The following is a 23,323-nucleotide window of genomic DNA, read 5'->3' as shown; positions in this document are numbered from 1 at the left end:
AGGGTAGAATGTCCTAGGGCCTGCAGTGCACCCCTGTGGTGCAACAAGCTCAGGCCATCGGAGATGTAGGGCCAGCAGCTGAAGCTCTGTGGCATCAGACCACACGCTGGCACCACCAAAGAGCCTGCCTGTTGGGAACAGAGTAGAGGCACACATAGGAGAAACCACAAAAGATAAACGCAAAGCAAAATGCACCACAACAGCAGAGGAAGATATGTTGTTGCCTCACAAGGTAAAGTACCTTTTCCAGCTCTTTGTGTGCTGGTCACCCGTCATGCTCTTTCCCCTTCAAAGCAGCTGCATGCACTTTCCCACAGCTTGTTAAACTTTCCTGCCAATTGATTAGGGTCTGCAGGCACTGCTAAATACACAGTTAATAAGGACTCTGACTTATTGCACAAACCACACCAGAAACGCTTCAAAATGTTAAGCAAAAATGAAGTCGCTCAGCATTGATTTCTTGCATGCTATTTTCCTGCTGCTCCTCCAGACCTGTGGTTTTTAGCTTCACTACTGTGTCTAGGCCCCTTTATCCTCTGCTAATGCCAGGGCTTAACCCTGAACACCTGCAGCTTGTTCTGGGTACAAATCAGAGCAGAGCAGTGATGTGCTGCTGCAGTTTGCTGAAGCAGCAGAAGTACCTCCTTCTAACTGTCCACATCTCCTGGGACTTCTACCCCACCACCCTGATCACAGATACAGACTGGAAAAGCCAAAGATGTGATTGTAGAGAAAAACATCATCTTCAGAAAAGCTCCCCTATCTATAGAAAAAATGGGTTGACTCTTTAAAAGCACATCCAAATAAACAAAAGAGCAGCAAAACCATCAAGACACATCCTGTGCAATTTGGATAAGCAGCTATAGAGACTCAATATAGCCCAATTGTGACCTACAGCATCACACACATCAAACACTTGCCTGCAGCAAGTCCCACCAGACCATGTGTTGTTTCCATCATGCAGAGAAGTATTGTGCCAGAATCATACCATGCTCATCACACTCACTCCAGGCAAAAAGTCCAAGAAACATGACTCCATCTTTTTAGAGTCAAAACACAAGGAAACAAAACTTCGCTTCTCTGCTTGTTCACATGCAGGCTTCATGCTACGAGAATCAAGAAGGCAAGGTTGTGATTTTCAGAAAGAGCTGATACGTACCACTGCCTACGCCCTACCAAAGCAGTACCCCAAGCTTCTTCAGTAATAAGTGCTGTAAATAGCTCAAGAGCCATTTGAAGCCAGCATGGGGAGGAAGAGCAGGACAGCAGTATCATTTCATGGTCCAGCTGTCTCAAAGAGCACAGAGCCTTCACATCAGTACATCAGGCAACAGAAGCAACCAAGAAGCAAGCACAAGGACAAGTAAGTGTCCAACCCCTGTGAACACATCAGAGATCACAGGCATAGTGATCTCTGAATCCTTGGGAACTAGAAGCAGCAGGTAACATTGTGGGAACTCATACAAAAGGAATCAGTTGTCCTAAAATACAAAGCAAGGCAGACTAAGGCTGACCATAGCAGCAGTCTAAATATTTGGCTAATCAACACCCTGTTTGCCATGTTTCTGGGCTGATAACAGACCTTGGAGTGGTGGGGAGGAAAACACAGGGATTCCAACACCTATGTTTGTTTCCCACATCTCAGAAAGGAAAGGGAAATAGGGATGAAATTCAATGCAGCTCAGAAGCCCATCTTGTGTGTAAGGTCCTATGTCAGGAGACAAACATTTTACTCAAGAATCACAGAAATCCCTGGAAAGGGAAAGATCTCAGCCACCACTTAATCCTGTGAACCACAGCACCCGATCACTTCTAGAGGCATACTCATTAGAAGGAAATAGCATGCAAAAATTCACTCTTTGCATTGTTTTGAGACATTTGCTTGAAAGTCTTGCCAGGAAGTCGCAGGAACAGAAGGTTGCTGAAAAACATGTTTCTATTTTGCTCATCAAAACTCTCACTAGGTTTTCTAAGACGGTTACAGCACCAATCCACCACTATCAGCTCAAACACACTCCCAGCTTCATGCCCACAGTCACCTGGAGGTTGGCACAGATTTAAGGCACATAAATGATATCTCCCATTAATGTTACTAAGACACAGCCACAAACCCACATCCTCATGCCAAGCCTCACATGCTGCAGAGTGGCTCCTCTCTACTCCTGAAGCAACCAACCATCCTCAGATGAATTCCTGATGAGGTACCCAAGCGCAACACTCGTGTACCCCACTGTCTCTATACCACACACATCTTCACTAGCTTAATAGAAGGTTAATTGTCCCTGATGAAGGACAACAGCGCAACACCCAACAGGAGACAAATTTGCACAGCCAAGCAGGGAGACCTGCAGCAACAGCATATTCTGAAACAAAAACACTACAGACAGAACGAATTTTTCAATATCAAGCTGCCTGAGAGATAAGAGTCCAAGCAAAACTCCCTCCCCTAAGTATAGAAACTTGTCTTGGCAAGTCCTGACACCATCTTCCAACAGTACCACCTAGTTCCTGAGAATACCACCATTTTGAGACACAAAAAACAACAGGTTGTCTACTGAGACCAGCAGCTGCTAAGCTCTCAGGCAAGAAAACATCTTTATGCCTGATGAGCTACACCTGAGCTACACCATCACAACTGTAAATCCCACCCTCCACAGCCCCCAAAGAAGCAAACAAACCAGACTCCCCACACATGGACCATCTCATGAAGAAGTAGACTATAGGATGTCATTCTGAACATTTCTTTATTTTGTCTTCAAAGAAGAGACCTGATGCATCTGTTTCGTTAGAAAATAAAGTGTTTATTAAGAAACTAGACATTGAACACCCCTATAGTCTCTGTGAAAAGGGACCGTCCCATTTCCCATTAGCACAGGATGATAGTTATGGCAAGATAAGAATGCTCAAAGATGGAGGAGTCTCATTGACAGAAAATGAGGTAATGATTTACAATAATTAAAAATAAAATAAAATTTTAAAAAAACATCCTTAGACTTGCTACTTAAAGCCACCAATTGCAAACAGCCATGACTGGCTTTCTTTTTCAGCAGTGAGGAACCGGAGACTTTAATTGGTGTTAAACAAATTGAGACATTGATCACAGTGGGGAGAACTGTTTAAATTATGCTGTACGGTCCGGAGGATTTCTTCTAAGCAGAGACGGACCTGAGCTGCAAAATTCAACCTTTCCTCTGCTAGGGTGTTTGGATATAGGCTTCTGGTCCAGGCCCACAGATGTATCTCTAGGACTGATACACACAGTTGAGAGCAGAGTGCCCTGAACAGTGCTAAGGAGAGGAGATAGTTCAGACAGACAAGACATCCCCAGGTCAGGTGGGCGACTTCCAGGAGATGAGGAAATTCAGTTCAGACAAGCACCCAGTGATTCACACGCTTGGCAAAGCTCCTCCTCACTCTGTGAATCTGCAGAACTGAGGTGTCAATAACACATGGCCGCAGCTCCTCTCTGGTGGTGCACCTCTTGCATTTCCAGCTCCGATGCGGGCAGGAAACATTGTTGGGAGTTTTGGTCATGGTTTCTGAAGCCATCCAACCTGAGCCAGGCCTCCTCATCCTAATGCAGATGCCCCCTAAGGCATGTCCATTAACTTAAAGCAGTCTGCTACCATTTCTCCTGTACTCTTCTATTGCACTTTACCTTTTTATGTGAATAAACCAGAAGAAGAAGCAAGAGAATGGAATATTCCCAGGGCCATCCCTACGGGAAAGCTGATAATAAAACCTCCTGGCAAGCTCCAGATTGGTTCATGCAGGTCACCCATGAAGGCAGGATGAAGCAGAACATCCCATTCTGAGGCTTCTGCCCTGTTCTGGTGGAGTGCGACCGTGACTCTTTCCAGTGGCAGTGACCCTTTAGGGCTGGTGATTTAGAGACATCCCTGATGTGATAAGGTCGTCTCAGGCCACCAAGAAGGCAAACAAAGCTGAGTGGCTGGTGAGCAAGCTCCAGGTTCAATACTCCTCTCAGAAAAGGATCTGGCCACACCTGAAGCTTTTGGAAGGTTTTTCTCCCTCTAGAGAAAATCTGCCTTGCTTATAGGTTATCACTGATATGTGTGAGCAAATCTGTATTTCCCATACACATGAAATCTGGAAAGTCCAAAGAAAGCCCTACAAGTTGCCATGAGGGCAGCTGGCTTCTCTTGAGGACAGGATCAAAGGGTCTATTTTTTCCATCTGAGAGGCTTTGGATGAAGTAAGACAAAAGTGGGAAGGGAGGGGGGAGAGAATATGAATATCAGCCAGAGAACAGGATCGATATTCCTGTTTATGCCAGAGAAGAAGCAACAGAATACTTAATTTTTCCTCCTCTTCAGTCAGCCTTGAGCTGATGGTTCTGGGTACACAACTAGGTTACAATCAATCTCTAGTTGGATTTGAGTACAGGGGAGAGCAAAGGGGGCTAGAAAAGGCCCAGCAACTGGGACCTGTGTGCATCTGGTATGCTTTTTCCACTTTGCTTATTACCCTAGTCCTGGCAAGGACAAGGACCCTCCTGTGCTATGGATTCTTCATCCATGAGGGAAGTCCAGGGAACTCCTCAAATAAAGCTCATCGTTCAAGCAGCAGGGAGAGACCAGAGTACGACAACAATATAGTCAGATCCAATGATCTGCTCTAACACAGACAGACAGACAGAAAAAGCCTCCTAGAATATGCGCACTTCAAAGATAACCACATTCTCTTCCTGTCAAACTAAGAATTTTTTTTTTCTTTCCATTATTATTCCTTCCAACATTATTTTCTGTGCAAGAACTGGGAGCGGGGCTGCCTTTGTTCTTACCAAAAGTCTTCGTTCTGCTTTAGTTTCTTCCAGGCTCTCCGCCTCAGCTCGCTCTGGGAGACCTCCCATGGTGGTGCCACATAAGAGGTGATGGCAGCATTCACTGGGTGTTGCAAAGACACAAGCTTACAAGGAAAACTCCAAGCAGGGAGGACATGACTAAAGATGTCAGTTTGGTTGGCTTGGTTGGTTTTGTTTTGTGTTTTATTTTAAAGCAAAAGTACAATTATTTACTGTGTTATTAGGATGACTCCTTTCAATTGGGTTTTAATTCTCTTTATTTGCTCTCATTGCTGCTGTTGTGCCTTGCAGGAATATTTAACGAACACAGCGACCATTGGAGGAAAAGAACAACCCTGTTATCTGGTGACAGAAAACCACAGTTTCAGTAGGCTTTAACGTGTGTACAGGCAGGGCTGTAGAGTTCTATTAGGAGGAGACCTCAATCCATACAGACCACGCTTACTGCTTCCCACCATTTTGAGGGCACAGCCTATAAACTTGACATCAGAACAGGGACTTTTAAGGAGTTTTTAAAAGCCATGACGTCCTTTGCTGAAATAAACACTGACATCCTCAACATAAATGCCTTGGTTAAGAGGTTTGGAATGTCCAGGGAGGCTTATTGGATTCAACATAATTTCTCTGAAACCTAAAGGGGAAAAAAAAACAGAAAAAAGAAAAAAGCAAAATAAAGTAAACGAAAAAACAAAAAAGAGCAAAACTAGAAAAAAAGAGAGAGATATCGACACACATGTAATTATTAAAAAAGAACCAAATGAATAACCAGCAAATGGCTGCCATTAAATTAAAGCCAAAACGCCCTCTCTGGGCAGGACTACCTAGCTCTGTCTTTCCATAAAGAACAGGCAATTATTTCACGTGGTGTATGCAGACAGAAGTGCTTTGAGGACAAGGGGCATGCAAGCAGTCTGGACAGAGAACCAGGAACAACTCTTTTCTAGAGGTTCCCAACCAATCAGGGGTGGAAAAGTCCTAATTCCTATCTAGTTCATCTTTTCCTTAGGCACTGAGTGAGGGAAGCAGAGACTCCTTCCTATGTCTACATTTCTTTCATAATTTATGTAGTCTGGCTTAATATTTCTGAAGCTGAAGTGTGCCACTGCAAGGCTGGGGAGACCTGACTGTCATGATCCCATAGACCTCCTTAGCCCTAGTAGTCCCATCTATATCAAAATTTGCACACTGCAGGTATCTTCTCCTTACACAATCCCACCACTTTTGAAATAATTTGAAGGTTTAGGATTTGCCAGAAATATTGGCCAAATAAAAAGGAAAAATAAGTGGAGTAGAGAACATAGGCACACTCCTTCCTTCAGTCTCAGTGAACTTCTTGGCAAATATAACATTTTCAAGGGCTGCATCAACCATCTCTTTATAATGCTCCTGCCTTGGGATGTCTCAGCCAGGGAAATGCACTACTAGCATGTTTCTAATATAGAAATTATTAGATGTTAATGACTATTAAGTATGAACATTATTATCTGAAGCTAAATAAGTGCAAATAATCAGGACTTGTCAGAGAATAGTTTTCTGGACCAAACCTTTTGCAGAACCCTGGCTCTAAGTTCCAGGACAGAATCCTTCTGCTGAGACATCCAGTCCTACATCCTTCTCCTAAAGGTCCTACCAAAGGAGGGCACAACTTAGTTCACTGTTAGAACACATTCTGATGTTTAGCCTGTATTTTCCTTCTTCGTGACTTGAACTCCTCTTTTATATCAGCTTTTGTGCCAAGTCCTGCAAGTTCTTGCACAAAAACCCCATGCATTTGTCTTCAGGCATCAGCTCCTGATTACTTTCTCAGACACCCATTTCTAACAGTATTTCTACAACTAAGGCCATCTCAATGGACTGGAAAGAGACATGGTAGGAACAGATATAGGTCATTGAAGGCAGCTGCTAAGACTGCAGTGAACTTGCTCTGATTTCAGATCAAGTATATGGACATAAAAAGCTTTTTCTCCAGCTTATCAATACAATATCCCCAGTACAGATCCACCAAGTTGCCAGAACCAAGACTATCATGGCAGCATCCTGGGGATTGCTCTAATCTGCCCTGCTTCTCATGGACCCAAAGGGTTTCTCCAAGAAAATTACTGTGAAGTCTTAATAAACAATTGATCTTAGGTCAGCAAAAAGCTTCTGCTCCTCCTACAGCCACAGGATTCTCAACAAATCAGATAACATACCCTAAGTCTGGCATCACTAGAGCAGCATGGAGCTGCTTAGATGCCCTTGTGAATTGATATCCATAGGAAAGGTGCTTTCCACTAGGCTAAGATCAGGAAGTTTCTCCCATCACATCTACAGCAGTCAGAAGATGTTTTCTTCTATTACTTCTTTCTTTTTTTTTCTTTTTTTTTTATCTATTTACATTTCTTCCCTGCACTATTTTATTTTATCTGCTCAAACACATGTCTCTTTTGATGAACCTGAGGATGCAGGCAAAAGCTGTTTGTTTGCTTTGGAGCTGTTTAAACTTGTTTGGGGGAAAACTATGTGTTATCCTCAGTGGCCCTGAAGGGCTGATCCACATGGGAGAATAAGCCAAACTCAGCCTTGCCTCATGTGTCATAAACAAAATTCATAGGCAAATTCCAAGTGTTGAAATATCACTAGTAGTGAGAAAGAGCATAGTCCAACACTCAGAGCCAAAGCGGAGTTTAAAGTGCTGATGCTTGGAAATGCGTATGTAAACTAAGTCCATTTCTTACCAAAGTCACTGAGAGACAAAGAACCATGGCAGCCCTGAACATCACTATTTATCGTGTTTTGTTTTTCATAATATAAATATATTTTATGGCCACCAAAGGATAGCTGGGAAAGTCTATATTGAACAATACCAAGTATCTCCAAGGAGCACTTCTGTCCGTTTTATTTTCTTTGCATTTCTTAGCTCTGCTAAATTAAGGCAATTCCACTTCTGTCGGACCACATCCAACAGACCTAAAAACCAACTGGGGACACAGCCTCAGCGAAGGGACATGTGAAAGATCAGCAAGACTTAACACTGGGGATGTTAAGGGCTTTGCTCTTTGTCATCAGCACTGTGCTGTGAGTGCCAGCTGCAGAGATCTCCAGTGACAGGAGGGTCTTTGCAGAATGGGACTGCAGTAAGGGTTACGCCATAACGGACGTGCAATCACTACTGAGGGACAACGAGGAATGTGGTGGCAGGACAGCCTACGTTTCTGAAGCTTAGGGCTGAACACACACACCACTGACTTGGGAAAGCAATGCCAGCATCAGTCACTTTGGCATCCTTTTCTTCTAATTTACTAAATTCCCCCAAAAATTTGATAAAAACCCCCATGCTTCTCTCCTGACTGGTTTTCTCTCTCTCCTTATTGCTGTCTCCCATATTGTACTGCTACCTTCAACCCCATTCTCTTGTATGGAGCAGAAACCAATAAGGCTTTTGCTAGGTTTATGTCTTTGCTGTCAGATGTGAGATGGATCATGTTCACTGAGATGTCCAGGGTTAAAATGGGTGAATCTCAACAGGTTCAGAGTTTGGATGCTGCTATGACAAATGCCTTTTTTCTACCATCAAAGATATTAGCTCCTGAAAAACTAGCTTGGAAATGTCTTAAGGAATGTGGGGGGTTTGGTTTACTCCCCCTTTGTCCTTCTCCCCAGAAAATGAAAAAAAGAGAAAGAAAGTATTCATCTTTTTGGAAGGAGTTGGGGAAATTTTAAAAGCAATCCCTTTTGTGGAACATCACATTTGTTACTGCTAGCTGAAAACTAGGAATAAAAATTCTATCTTTGACATTTCTTGCAGATTCGAAGGGGAACTCCAATATGTAAGCCTGAAAATCGAAAGGAAGTAAAAAACCCACCCTGCAGAAACAAATCAAAAGCATCTCCAAAGACCTACAAAATTGGGAAGGGTCTGACAGATTAAACTCTGTGCTTCTTCCTGTTCTAGTGAGACCACTTTTTAAAGTAAAACATAATACTGTCTCTACGAATAGCCATGGTATGGTAGTGGAATAAATGTATGGAGAGTGTTGGAGAATAGGGAAGGAGGAATGAGCTCAGATTTGCTGTGCAGCTCTAACAGCTTGAGATGGAGGGGGCACATAGGGCATTTCTCTAAGCAAACTGGGAGGATGTGGCAATGAAAGGACAAGAAAATTGAAGGCAACCAAACCATGCAACCAGTTTTTGTCCTCAACCCTAGCCATCCACTTAGTCCTCCAGAGCTGTCTCATGTTTCCCAGCATCCTGGCTAGTGGGTCTCAGCCACTCTGCCCCTTGCAGATACCAAATCCAGCCTACAGACAGTGCCCTGAAGGGAACACCCTTCCTCCACTGACAGAGAGCAAGACTAAGGAGATAAACCAGATAACTTCACTGTTTGCCTTCCAGTAAAATTGAAACCATTCAAATATACCATGTTTCTAGGGCTTTTGAGATGTGAGGCTACTCCGGGTTACCTGAGGAGAACAGCAGGGAATGTGACATGGGGAGGGGAGAGAAAGATGCACAATTCTTCGTGGCAGTCCCATCCACCACAGGAGTGGTGCAGCCCAGTTTTGAAACCCAGGGCTGGAAACTGCTTCTAAAACAGCCGCATAAATTGCTGTGGGAATGGATGAGAAAAGCAATGGGATGCCAAGTAACACCTGGCAAAAATGGGTTAAACAAAAATAGAAAATTACGGGCTACAAGCTGGCCAAACATAACATTGCTATCCACACAGCCCACATCTTTGATCTCTCTTCTGTGTTACAGAAGAATTTATGATATAAAGGAAAAGCAATAGGAGACTCCAACAACACTGTAGATTTTCTCTATGCACTGATATGAAGTATGAATAGCATCAAAGAAGGCATGAAAGTCATCAAGCCTGGCCTGCATCCAGAGCAAAGGAAATAGCCATCCGTCTAGTCAAAGCCCGGGTTGATATGCCTATATCTGAGAGGAAAGCAACACAGCAATCCAGGTTTCCTGTCATGGATGAGTTCATCTGCAGGGCTATGATACAAACCCCTCTTTCTTTTCTCCACCCCTACAACATATAGCAGGGTGAGATGGAACCCAGCCTGAGGCTCCACTTTCCGCAACAAAGCAGGTCACAGAAGCACAGCAGAAGCACACCTAGAGGTTCTCCCTGATGCTTTCAGCTGCAGATAAGCATATCATCTCCTGTACCATCCAAAGTAAAGTCAAAGAGTCTAGACCTCCTCTTATTTACATCTACCCAACACTGTTGACTGCAACAGAGAACTGCAAGAAAATCCACTCCACAGATGAATTTCACACTGACATACAGACCTCAAGCAGATCTTCTAGTAGGTAACAGCTCTTTTAAGATTCCAGAATGGCTCTGAAAGCTACAGAAATGCTTATGATTGTTCATTTTCACAGAAACAGGGTCTTTATTCACCTCCATAGCATCTCTCACCTTGTACCTTTGTTCATTTTCTATGGTTTAGCCTCAAGCATGTCTCCCACTTTACTCAATGAGTCTTGACATCACTGGAAACCTCTCGGCGATGTGTTAGATGGAGCTCTAGCTACAGTTTTTGGCATCTTCATCTTCTCCACAACCAGAAAATCATGAGCAGAGGACCGCAGCACTGTGTGTGTTTTTGAGAGCAGGAAAGGGAAGAGATGGGCAGAGAGCAAGAGAAACAGCAGAAGTAAATGGGTCCAGAAGATCCCATTTCCACACAAATTTCTCTCATGCTTAACTAGAGCAGAGGAAGGAGTAGGAGAATACCACACGCACTCAGCAGCTGAACAATGTTCTTTAAGAAAAGGGTCGAATTTGCAGCTTTCCACTCAGTGAACTCTTAAGACAATGTAAGATTCATTAAATCTTTGGTCAGAGGAATTCCAGTATCTGTTGCATTTCTACTGCTGCCGCCGTTATCGTGGCCATGTCTGTATTTGCTGGGATCACAAGTTTGTTTTCTCTGGAACTATTTCATAAGTGGAGTAGTTCCAAGATACTAAATGATGTAGCCTGATAGCTCAGGAGGCAGAGCTCCAAGATTCCTCACCGATTCCCCTTAGGAAAAGCCCCAAAGTAGTAAAGCATGTACCAGGGTATAAAATAAAAAATAAGATGGAAAAAAAAATTAAAAAAATCTATTTAAGTCCAAGGACAGAATAAATCGGCTGTTTTCACGTCTGAGGTGCCCTGTGACTGAGTTAAAGCTACCCTTCCTGTCCAGAGGCACAGCCAATGCTTTTCTCCAGACTGCAAGAGGTGCAGCTATTTAAAGCCACCCGGAGGCCCACTACGTGATGGAAAGCAGCCAGATCAGTTGGGCCTCATTGGTCTTGTTTTTGTTAGATTGAAGCCAGAGTATGCGAAATGACTTGTAAGAGGACCAGGGAAGGGGGAAGGACTGGGCATCCAGCAGTTTCATCCACAACATGCAGAGCCTCTGCCTCATTTAAATCATACTGGGTCAGAGGAAAAGGTACCTTAGCAAAGACAATGGCTGGTTTGTCCCTTGGAACACTCACAGCCATGCAAAGTTGTGTGGCAAAACTCTTCGCATTTATAGGTCAGCTATGAGAACAACCTGCAGGAAAGTGCTTGCAAAACGCCTGAGAGTGTTGTGGTAGATGATGTCCTGGGCATTAACAAGCTGTTGACCTGCCTCTGTCCCTCTGTGTGCTTGCACTGCTATGTCCAGGAGCCCTCTCCTCTGCAAATCTCAATGCTTAGAGGAACAACCGCATCCCCCTGCCTCTGCAAGTCCCTGTTTCTCACCATCATGCACTCTCTCTGCCTCTGCACTCCACAAAGCCCACGAGACCTGGCATGAAAGATCCCATCCCAACAAGTAATACATCATTTTCATCACTTTGTTTTTCAAATATATTCTTTTGTCAATTTTAATTTTTTCTTTTCTTCAAGTCAGCCCTCAGAGCACTGCCAATTTAAGCACTATGCACATTGTTACAAGAGCTTCTCATTTCCACTTTGCCTGACAGGTACCCGCATCCCTCTGACACCGCCTCTGCTCCCCAGCTGCCTCAGATAGCAATAGTTACCCTAAGCATTTTATGCAGTTATTGAAGCCACTGACTAATCTGCCCAGAAATGAATATCCACTGGGAAAGAATCTGGTTGGGCGCATGTTCCTTAATTGCTGATTAATTCCAATTACGGTACAGCTGATCCACCAGTACCACAGATCACCACATCAAAGAGCCAACCAGCAAAGGAAGCCCCTAAGTTAGAACAGCAAAAGCCCTGTCACACACTTCTGTTTAGCTGGAGAGCACTTCATAAACATTAATTTGTCACACCTCACTCATTCCCTGGGGAGGCAAGAGCTGTCGTATTCATTATGCAGATGGCAAAACGGTGGCATGGAGCAGAAACACAGTTTCTCCAAGGTGTGCAAAGGAATCTTTGCCAGTCAGGGGCACTCAACAGGGAACAGACCCCAGACTCCTGTCCTCTCCAGGAGCTTGCAAGTCTAGAAGGGGACAGAAATGCTTAATAAAGCCAAATGGCTGGGATATGAGAGCAGATGCCAAAAAGAGACACACACCGTGGATAGTAAAGCATACAAATGCTGCAGTCTGCAGCTGGGACCTTCCCTGGCCCGGCAGTGCCAGAGATGCTTCCTGCTCTTCTGAGGACAGGAGGAAGCTCGTGGAGGAGCTGATCAAGGCTCAGGATAAATCCTTGCTTGCTCAAGTCTCTTTACTCTGCCACGTGCTTCAGCAATCCCTTATGTTGTCTAGAAAGGCCAGAGCTGCCCTCCAGGAAGCCCAGCGGCAGTACAAGCCCAAGAGCCTGGAGTCTCAGGAAGAGCATCCTGTAGGGAAATGCCATTTTGTGGAGTTTACAAGCTGAGGATGGAAACTGAGGAGCGTACGAGATCTCAGCAGGCAAGGAGACACCAAGTACTACAGAGGAGCTGTAAACGGAAGCAGGAAGAGCTGAGGGCAAAACCACAGCGAGAGCAGCAGGGAGCCCTGAGGAACAATATTTTGTTGATTTTTTTTAGGCTGTTTAGATGCTGCGTTGTCTGGAATTATTGTCCTTTTTCTATGTCTCTTCAGCGCTTCTCATCAGTTGTTTTTGAAACGAAGGCTGCCACCACAGCTTTTCTTCTCTTAACAACTGTCCCACTAGATGGTTCTCAAAACATGTTGCCTTCTGCACCGAAATACATCAGAGGACTGTCATTAATGTTCCCAAGAGAAAACTCCCAGCTTCAGATTTTGTTTCAAGACCATGCTTTGGTACCTGCCAGTATGTGGCAAGCTCTAACGCATACACCACAGGGCACAAGGAAAGCAGAGGAGAGACACAGCAAAGAGACAGAAAGCAGAGGAACATAGGTTTGCACCGGTCCTAGTCCTAGAAGAAGAATTTGAGTAGTGCCAACCAAATGAGTGGTACATATTTGCAGCGGACTTCATTCTGCAGCAGGGGAGAAAGAGCTTTGCTCCCAGAAAACACACATGAAACACAGTATATTTTTGCAAAAGAAGATAAGAAATGCCTGAGAAGATTCCTGCAGCCTCCAAAGCAGAGATGAGGTGACCAGGGAGGGCTGATGCTATGCAATGAGACCTTCACTCTACTCCAGAGTAAAGAGTGAGCCTGGCAGAGCAGGGAAGGTCTGGCACATCACAACAGGGCAGCAAATGAAGACCTAAGCCCCAAACACATGGCTGCTATTGATTAGGAGTCTTCATTCAAAGGACCAGGGTTTCTTTCCTACAAGCTTTTTTCCAGTAACTGGTCTAGCTGTGAATTTTCGCTCCAGCATTCAGTTCCAAGCTTAAAGAACTACATGACCACCAGACCTTTATCTGACCCAGTTTCATTTACAGGTCTGAAAATAAGCCTTTGTCTTTCCCTTCTCCCTCTCACATCAAGCTACCTAAATGCATAAGGCATTTAAAGCACTTCAGCTCAATCTTATTTCACACCATATAATTCTGTGCAAGCCTTTGTGTGTCTGCCCCACTTATGTCACTGGCACGTGCTGATCAAGTATCAGCAGGGATGAGGGACTGGGAAGGGGCTGCACTCCCAGGTCTCCAGATGAGGAGACGCTGCAACACAGAAACTCCCGGGTACACAACTGTTTCCTTCTGTCAGAGGATTTCACTCTTGAGAAAAAAAAAGAAACAGCTTCACTTAAAAAATAAGTTCTTTCCTATTCTCCATCAAATATCATCAGAAGTTCTATCTGCTACCACAGCCAGGACACATCCTCCTCTATGTACGCTGCTTCTCAAAGCAAGAGCTGCCTACACAGGGGAAAAAGCATGCAAAAACACGGCACTTTCATATTTGCACGTGCAACTAAATGTAAGAGATGACAGTTCACAGCCATGAATTCAACCTCAGTGTCAAAACCAGCCCATGCAGAGAGGAAACTGAGCTGCGTGATACCAAAATTACCAGCAGAAAGCAGTGAGAGTGTGCACACAACGTGCTGCATGTGGTACACGTGGGATGGCCAGTGGGGAAGCATGCGAGAAAAAAGCAGAGAGGGATGCTGCGGCACAGAGCACATGGCAGGGAGCAGAGAAGCACCGGAGAGGGGCTGGAGAGCGCACGAGCGCACACGTGTGGGGCTGAGAGCATAATGCTGCTGAACATTTACTCTCACTTTACATTACAGATTTAATGGCTTTTAACAGGAGACTTTGTAAGTGATCAGGAATTGGAACAAAAGGAGCTGGGGGAATAATTATTCTAACCAGGGGAGCTAAAGAACATGGCAAAATCGTGTGCTGAGCAATCATGCTAATTAAAGGCACCCAGAAGAATCAGGATAGAGATGCCAAATGGTTTTCACTCTGCTGCCCTAATCCACTAACTGCCTCGTCACTTTGACTCCCACCAGCTGTGGGAAGGACTGTTCTGGGTGAGTCCCTTTGTAACAATACAGGATGAAGCTAAACAAGAGACATGGGGGTGATGGTCCCTTCTACAGGGGGCTGGAGCAATGCTTGGCCTGCCAGACTGAACAACAGTGGCTTTGCACCAGCAGCCTGCAGGGAACCAAATGCACCCACAGACTCCAGCTGAGCAGCAAGGATCTAAACACACTTACCAGAAAGCAGAACAGCTGCTGGCCACTACCATCACGAGGCTAAACACAACGCACAGACACAACCCTGGTCTTTTTAGGCCAGTCACACCTGCTTCCATGTCTATATAGCTTTAATAATCACTGAGATGGTCCACTCAGGCTGGTGCAGAGGCTTTAAAAGGTAACGAGATCTTCTACACAATGGGCATCATCCTGATCTACTGCCTGAAATGCCATGCTAGCACCAGAAAAGGAACAACTAACAGTGAAACAAGGGCAAGTTTTGACCCAGAAAAAGTGGAGACTAGGAAGATGCCCATGTTGTAGGGAAAGGAAACAAACACAATATTGCTCCAACAGACTAGAGGCTTCAGAGACCCAAATAAAAACTCCCTTGTACTCAGCTTAGTGTAAAATCCAAGATAGGCTCCTGAGGGAGCTGCTGAGACTCAACTTGTTTGGGATGTCAGGGGAAGATCTTCCTCGGACATTGCTGGAGTCCAACAGCGAATCACATGCCAAAGCAGATGGGTGCAGAAAACGTGATTAACAGAAAAACACGCACAGTGGTGAAATCACACACTGAGTACAAGAAGACTCTCTCTATCCTTTCCAACCTCCTGAATAAGGTCTACCACCTCTGATAACCGCTTGGGTGAGATGCAAGTACCTTTATCTCCAGCAGTGCAGAATCTTGGGTTTGTTGCAGCATGTGCCTGCATTGGCACAGGGTCAGAGCTGTAGGTAGGGGAGGTGGGGCAGCAGAAAAGCAAATGCTAACAATTGCCATCAAGTAACGGGTTCTTTCTGAAAACAATGGCTTGTTTGTTAATCAACAGGTCCATTAACATGGAACAAATGCCTCTGTAATGGGTACCCAACGGCTCGCAGGCTGAATTATTTGTGTGGGGCATCTTTTGATTGATTCACCCTAAAGATCATCAAGTAAATGAGAGAGGATGTAATATTTCTGCAGGAAACATTCCACAGCGGATACATTGATTGCAACACTCAGCCAGCTGCTGTGTGCCAGTCTCGTCTTAAAGAGACTTCATATTTGATTCTCTAATTAAATATTATGAAACTGAGAATGAATCAGGGACATCGGCTCGACTGTACTAGGTCCATGGAGACCTGGTATCCTGCCAAAGAGGATCACATGAGTGGCCAGCTCTCCTCCTGCCCTCAGCCCTGCTCCCCTGGTCCTTGCCCAGCCACACAGGTCGCTGTCACTCCTCTTCCTGGCCTCTTCTTGCCTCCACTAAATCCTCCAACCAAGCCAAGGCAGGCTGCTTGGTGGCACACCAGGTACGCAAATCTGCCGACTCATTTATTCAACTCCTACCTGCAACTAAAGCTGTAAAACCATGGCTTGTTTTTCTCCTGCCAATGACTCTGACTCCTGCCCTGTCACCACCATTTTAATTGAAATACCAGTGAACACTCAACAGAACAGGAGAGGCAGGGTTGAGAACGAGGAATACTCCAAGAACAAAGGAAGAAAGTCTAGAACCCAAAAGGTAAATAGCAATTAAACCATCAGCTGAATGATTTGCCACACCAGCAATTCCAGCTGACAGAGATGGCCCACAAGGCAGAACTAAACCCTTGCAGCAATCTTTAATTTGCAAAAGCAGGTTCTTTTCCCCACAGACCAAACACTGGGCTGACACCTCTTTTATGAGCTGCTGAAAGAACACGGTCTTCTGAATGAGCTCTACAAAAACACAGTGACAGGTCCGGCTTACGAGCAAGCCCTGCCACTGCTCACCAAGCCACAGCCTAGGAACTGTCGAAGCCACCTTGAAGGAGACCACCGGGGCCAGGAAACCCAGGCTGCTTGCCACCACTTTTGAAATGACACGCTTATTTCACATGCAAATGAGCCACAAAGTGAAAACAGCCCCTACTTTTCTCCTCTGATATGCTCATAAATAACAGAGGCATAAGGTGGGTTAAGGGTCTTTGAGGCAGCTGGAACACAGAGGTACAAAAGACTAAACATCTAATTGGAGACAAAAGGAGAAAGCTAAACACTCACCCAGGTCCCACGGGGAGACAGAGCTAACCCTCCCCTCCAGAGATAAGCTCCACAGAGAGGATGTTCAGCCTGTTGAAATGATGACGCCTTGAGACAAATAAGAGGTGCTAGCAGCTATTCCTGCTGTAGTTTCCGTCCTTTCTCTCCTTCAGTACAGGCAGGAAAGAAAAAAAACCAACCAAAAAATAGCCTGCAGGTCCCATTCAGGCTGAACTACATGTGCCATCACAGCTTCACAGTCAGGCAATGGGGTAAAAGCTGTAGGTATAAGCTTGGCCATGGATGCTGGGCTCCTGCCCCACTTCCTTTCTTTTCAAAGAAAATAAAATTGAGTTTGTATCGACTATTTAGAAAATGAGACAATATTATACAGGCCATGACCCTCCACAATCAAATCAGGTCATTGCAACATCATGACCAGCATGGAATACGTAGCCCTGATAGCGTACAGGATCAAGAACGATTTTATGCAGCAAACACTGGAAGACAGAAGGCAAATGAGCTGTATCAGGACATCAAGTAAGATCAGAGTGTGATATAAGTTTAGAGTGGCAGGGACAAGCAGCACTCCTGTCTCAGGGCTTCCCTCCCATTCAAACTGGCCTGCCACTCCTCAGAGCCGGTCATTAAAAATATGACAAGTTCTATGAAACATCTTTGCCGCTCTTTGCATGGCATCCCCGCTTTTCCATCCCCATAGCTCTGATCGTTTCCGAAAGAGTAAAGCTGCTATTCACAGAGCAGTTTTACCGCTGTGGCCCTCCCTTTGTCAGCAAAATGTCCAAGAGTAACACACTCAAGGTGCTCAGGAGTGCCAAGATCAGTTTAGATAGGGGACTTAACGTCCTACTTTTGCTGTAAGTCACCACTTCTGTGTCTATTTATACACTGCACACAGACCATTAGAAAATAAAAAACAAATGCATGGTTCAGCTGTGCAGACTTCCACCATCACAACGGATACTCTGCTCTCCTCCCATCTCTCTCCCCCAGTTCACATCTCTCAAATATCCCCTGTCCATGCCCTCTACCTCAGCACACCCCTAACCAGGTCACTCCACGTCCCAGCTCTGTCATCCTGTCTGCTGAGCCCTCAATTTCCTCATCACCCAACTGCTGAGCAAGCACCAGCAGAGACAAATCCATAAGGCTGTTTCAACTCACACACCCTGCTGCAAGAGGGGAGGGAGGTTTCCAGCAGTCCAAGTGCACACATTGGTAGGTATTTATGGTGATGTGGAGGCCACCACGTGTTTCTGGAAAGATGAAGGTGGGTTCGCATCAGGTGGAACAGTCGTGCTGTTCATCTCTACACCAAGACTGTGCGGATCTTGATGTGCATCCTGGGCTCTGTGTGAGCTGGGAGGTCAGTGCTGCTATCCTAGGCAGGTCAAAACCCAGCTTAGCACAACTCCCCTCAAGTGCCTGCTTCACCCCATCAAGTGGAGGAACATCCACCCAATATATTCATTCTGCTACATGCAGGAAGGACACAAACCTTCCTAAAACCTAAGATTTACATAGCAGTCTGTGACAGAGGTTTCCCAACTACATAATGAGTACATTAACTTTAGCTGAGTTGATTCTCTAGAGATGAGGAGATGGAAAAGAATAATCGAAGCAAACTGTGATAGAGTTTTTGATTAAGCAGCTGATGATCAATAAAAGTTATCTGCAGGGCACAGAGAGTTAATGAGCTACCATTCTTGTAGCAAAGAAACACCTGAGCCCAGGGTCCCTACTCAACACAGTCCACAGGGGTCACCAAGACCTGCTCCTCCAGGACTGACAAGTCTAACAGGGGCCACAGAGTCCACAAGTCTCCACTGTCCTCATTCCTGTTAAAAGGGCAATGGTTGAAGAAGGAAAAGAACCTTAAAGAAGAACATGGCTAGAAAGAGAAGAATGAAAAATGTCAACAGACTGATTCAAGGCTTGAGATGCTATGTTTGGGGGAAAAAAATTAAATTGAAAAGGCATTCATGACCTTCTCAGACAGCTCCATTAATTTAAAGAGGCCTCAGAGCTCTGCAGTTGTAACACTGGCACCTGGCATGCCTACAACAGGGAGCAGAAAGGACCAGCCAGCTAGGCTACCAGCTCTCTGCAGACAGTGAAGCCAGCAGGGCTACCAGCTTTCTGCACGCAGCAACGCAAGGCACAGAACGACCCACAGCACATCCTGCAATTACTATCTCGTTATCCGTTCCTCCACAGTGATGTCACTGCAAAGAATTATTAGGTGTTAGATCTTAATACTTATTAATATCTTAAATTCATCCCCAAAGATTCTAAGGCATTAAAGAGTGGACTTTATAGATAATTTCTCATAATAATGTAGCCACCTGTTTAACAGCAAGGCCGCACAAGGGTTTCAAGAGAGCAAGTGGAAAGGAGAGCTTCAAATTAAAGCTACAGAGAAGAGACAAGACTCGCATCAGCAGGACATAGAATGCCATTACCTCTGCCCAAATTTATCTATTTTGCTGTAACTAATCATTTTGCTCTTCCAGAAATGTCCAGAGAACTGTTAGTGACCACAGGGAGCTGCTAGGATCTTTGTATTACATTTCCTCCCAAAGTTCCCTCCTCTGACAGCTCATCCCAGCCTGCCTACAAAAGGGATTTATTTTCCCTTAGCTCACTTAGCTTTCCCATCCTCAGAGGTTCTAGGGAAAGCTGAGAAAAAATCAGCAGACAGGATACTCTTTCTAGAGTGTCCCAAAGGGAACAGAAGGGATGAACAGCACATTAGGATTTCTCCCTCAATTTCTCAAATTCTCACGGAACCGAGGTTTGCAATTGCCCTCTGTAGAGACCACGTCAAGACAGATCATTAATACTACTTGACACCGAGGATCTCTTGTATTAAAAAAGCACTGCAATTACTTAGTTCAAATCTCTATATTATTCATAAGATCTGTATCTATCAAGGATATAGTATTTACACTGCTATGGGGAAATGTAATAAATAAGGCAATAAGCGCTTCCTTCCTCCAGGTCAAGATGAAAGTCTGCATCTTAGAGAGTGGTGCTTTCCTTGGGCAATCCAGGCTTGTATCCCAGGCTCCCCACTCAGTTCCTTTAGCCAGGAACTAAAGCCAAGGTAAAATATAACCGCTCTTCCTTCGAGCCCAGAATTCGGTCTCCAACCAACTCCAGCTCCAAACAAGCAGGCCAGGAGTCAATGTCTAGGTGGAATGAGGTCAGCAGAGAGCCTAGGAGGTCAGCAAGAAACGGTCTCTTCAAAATTAGTTTAAAGAATAAAGTGGAAACCATAGCAGGGCCCCCATGAATGTGGAAAGGGAAAATTTGACCTAACCTATCTGGAAACAAGCAAGAAAAGCCCAGAACTGCTGTTTTGTGGGATTGCAATATACAGCTGACAGCTCCAAGAACTTGTTTGTCTGTCTAAACTCCTGACTCCAAAAGATGAGCTGTGAAAAGACTTTGGGTGGTGACTCATAAACATGCAGCACGGTCCAGTGGGCTGAATACAGACCACACTGCTAGCTGTCAACAACTTGGTGTGACCTTGAGCAAACTGATGTCTTTCCAGCTGCCTCTCCTCATCCATAAAATGGAGATAAAGATGCTTGGCAGACCCTTGATGGGCTGGAAGGAGAAATGCCTCTTTCCAGGAAACAGTGGAGGTGCAGGAAACCAGGTTACTTCTCCCTGTTAAGAAGAGGGCAAAATATACCCCATCCCTCAAATACTCAGCTACCTGCTGTGACCTGCAGGTTCCTCTGACATGTGGGCTCTGCTGGGATCTAGCATGAGAATAGGTCAGTCCCATTCTGTCTCTAGAATTTGGCCAGGATTTATTTTTAACACAGCCCTCTCTGTGAACATTGGTGATAGGATGCATATAACTTCATGCTGATGTCTGACTCTGAGCTAGCCTCTCCCTGGCTACACAGGTGGTATGATCTCCCCCATCCTGAACACAGTGTCTCATGGAGCAGACTTAGAGCATCTTATCTCCTTCCACATGTAGGAAGGAGGCTTTGGGCAGGCACCTCAGATGGAGTTTCTCCTGCTGTCCAGGAGTAACTAACTTGTCCTAGAGCACAAGACATCAAAGTAGGTTCCTAAGCTGGGCTTAAAATGACCCTTCAAAACCATGGAGCCCTTTGCCAAGCTCTTTTTTTTGTTTGTTTTGGATTGTAAGCCATGGGATAGAGCAAAAGCTGTGGCCCATCTGAAAGCAGACTTGAAGACTGGGCTGCAACTTTCTGGTCTTGATCCCGGGTATGGCTTGAAGCACAAGGTCCTTTGCTTTGGTTAACACCTGATGGCCACCTCCCCTTGCTCAATGCTCCACATCAATTGCAGTGCAGAGATGTAAAATGACTGATACTTTTAATACAAAGGGCCTGTCACTTATTTATTAGCTGGCGACAAGCCCCGCAGTCCAGGATGGATGCATTATAAATCAACTGCATTTCTAACCATTAAAAATTCATCCAATTCATAATGTAGGCTGCCCGTAATTTCCTTATTAGTGTTGAGTGTGAAGGATTTTTCTTTCTCCTCCCTTGGTTTTACTTTGCTTTCCCAAAGATCTTGCTCATCTGAGGATTAGCTCAGCTTAATCCTGCAAGAGGGAGGTGGAGGGGTGGGAAGGGCTGGGGGAAGGGAGACGAGGACTGAAATAATTTTATTCCAATGTTTTTTTCTAATTGCAAATTTGCCATATATACTTAGGAGACTTAGCTGCCTTCTTTCCTAGTCACACTTACAGGAGTCAGAGAGACTGCTTGCCCAGAATTAAAGAGATGTTTGTAAGAGAAAAAAAATTAAGTAGATCTCTTTTCCCTCACAAAGGGGAAAAAAGGAGGTGTGGTGGTGGGACAGGGAAGGATGTTGTAAAATATGTTAAAATGTATTAGCAAGATAAGAATAGGTGTCCAAGCATTATAAAACAGTACATTTCAAGTAGATCAGACATATATCTATCTACTATATATATATAAAAATAGGTACATTTAGTAACCTTCAGACACAGCACTCAAATTCACTGAGGAAAAATAGGTTAGCAGGGCTGAAAGAAAGGTGTGACATTTTTTCAGACACATGACGGTGTCAGAGAATAGCAGGTACTGCTGCAAAATCAGCAACAAATAGGAACTTCGAACTAACATCAGGAAAAGCTGAGCCTACACAAAACTCTAAGTCATCACTAGTTCAAGTACTGCATCCTGTATTGACCACACTTAGCTGCAGAAGGCAGGACAGCCTGATTGTTGATGTACATACAAAAATTCTCATGCTTTCCCTGAGCCTCTGTTTGTTCCTGTCGCTTAAACAAATCTATCCAGCTTAGGAGCAGGGAGAGACAGTCCAAAAACCAGATTACAGCAGGGTTCAGCACTAGGAAACTTGTAGTCCGTTTAGGAATAAGCATGCAGGAATCTAAAAATGGATTATGCAATAAACCCTGCCTTAATGGGAGACAAGCCTGGGCACCGAGAGCAATCCTTACATGCTGTGAATTCAATGTACTTTTCACTTTGAGACACTTGCATACAAATCTTACACCAGCTACGCAGAGACATGGGTTTGCCATGTTCTCAGCCCAGCCTGTTCACTTCAGTAAATCACATTGAGTTCAACAAGGCTAGTGCTTTATGCTCAACTGCAGTGCAAGACAGCAGCTTCAGGAGGACACCAGAAGAATTGGTGCTTCCCTTAGCAGCAGCATCTTCCTCCATCCCATCAACTACACCAGCAGTGAACCCACTCCTTGTCCTCACTCAGGACCAACAAAAGCCAGAGGGATGCTGAGGCACACTGGAAATGTTCAGCAATCAAGAATGACAATGTCTGTGCTTTTATTACATTACACATGAAGCAATCAAGCTCTGTCCTACAGAGAACAGCACTGCTCTACCTGGCCTCCTGGGAAGCACAAACCATCACTGCCTGCGCACACCATCTCCCCAGAGCTAACCACCACTCTAGGCTGGGAAACAAAAGTCCCCTTTGACACGAGAATCTCTTTAGGCAGAATATCTTTTTACATGGGTCCTTCACCATCTTTCTGGACTGAACAGGGTATTTTGGGCTGTCTTGCCCAATTGCAGCACTCGAGGCAGGTTTTTAATTTTTTTAATCTCTATTGATGCACAGCTTCTCTGCTAGATCCCAGGCTGTACTTCTTGTCCCATAGGGTCACACTAATAATAATGTTCCTGCTGTGTGTGCAGTCGTGCAAAACTGCTCCAACTCCTAAACAATAGCAGCTACTTTTAATTAGGAAACGTAATTTAACTGGACAATGAACAAAAAATAGCAGCCTGTGATCTAACCAGAGAGATAACTCACATCTGACCACGATGAGTCTGCACACGCTTCCAAGAGCTTGATTTAAATGTGAAGAACAGCCCAGTTAGACTAAAAAGTCATAATACA

At 44.7% G+C, this 23,323-nt stretch overlaps 1 protein-coding gene across 3 annotated transcripts in view; it reads right to left on the bottom strand.

Moving 5' to 3' along the window:
• The window catches only part of NTRK3 (neurotrophic receptor tyrosine kinase 3), a 211,941-nt gene that overhangs the window by 63,774 nt on the left and 124,844 nt on the right, over positions 1 to 23,323 (bottom strand). Inside the window, exon 13 of one of the 3 annotated variants that reach the window (XM_069867256.1) lies at positions 2,799 to 5,456. The exons of the other annotated variants lie outside the window; for them this stretch is intronic. Coding sequence (XP_069723357.1) covers positions 5,338 to 5,456 — 119 coding nt within the window. The 3' untranslated portion in view covers positions 2,799 to 5,337. Of the gene's footprint in view, positions 1 to 2,798; positions 5,457 to 23,323 lie in introns of those variants that run through there. 3 annotated transcript variants of the gene reach the window in all.

This window comes from Phaenicophaeus curvirostris, chromosome 12 (assembly GCF_032191515.1).
Source record: "Phaenicophaeus curvirostris isolate KB17595 chromosome 12, BPBGC_Pcur_1.0, whole genome shotgun sequence".
In the NCBI taxonomy this organism is placed as follows: Eukaryota; Metazoa; Chordata; class Aves; order Cuculiformes; family Cuculidae; genus Phaenicophaeus; species Phaenicophaeus curvirostris.
This window is presented reverse-complemented; position numbering and strand designations above follow the sequence as displayed.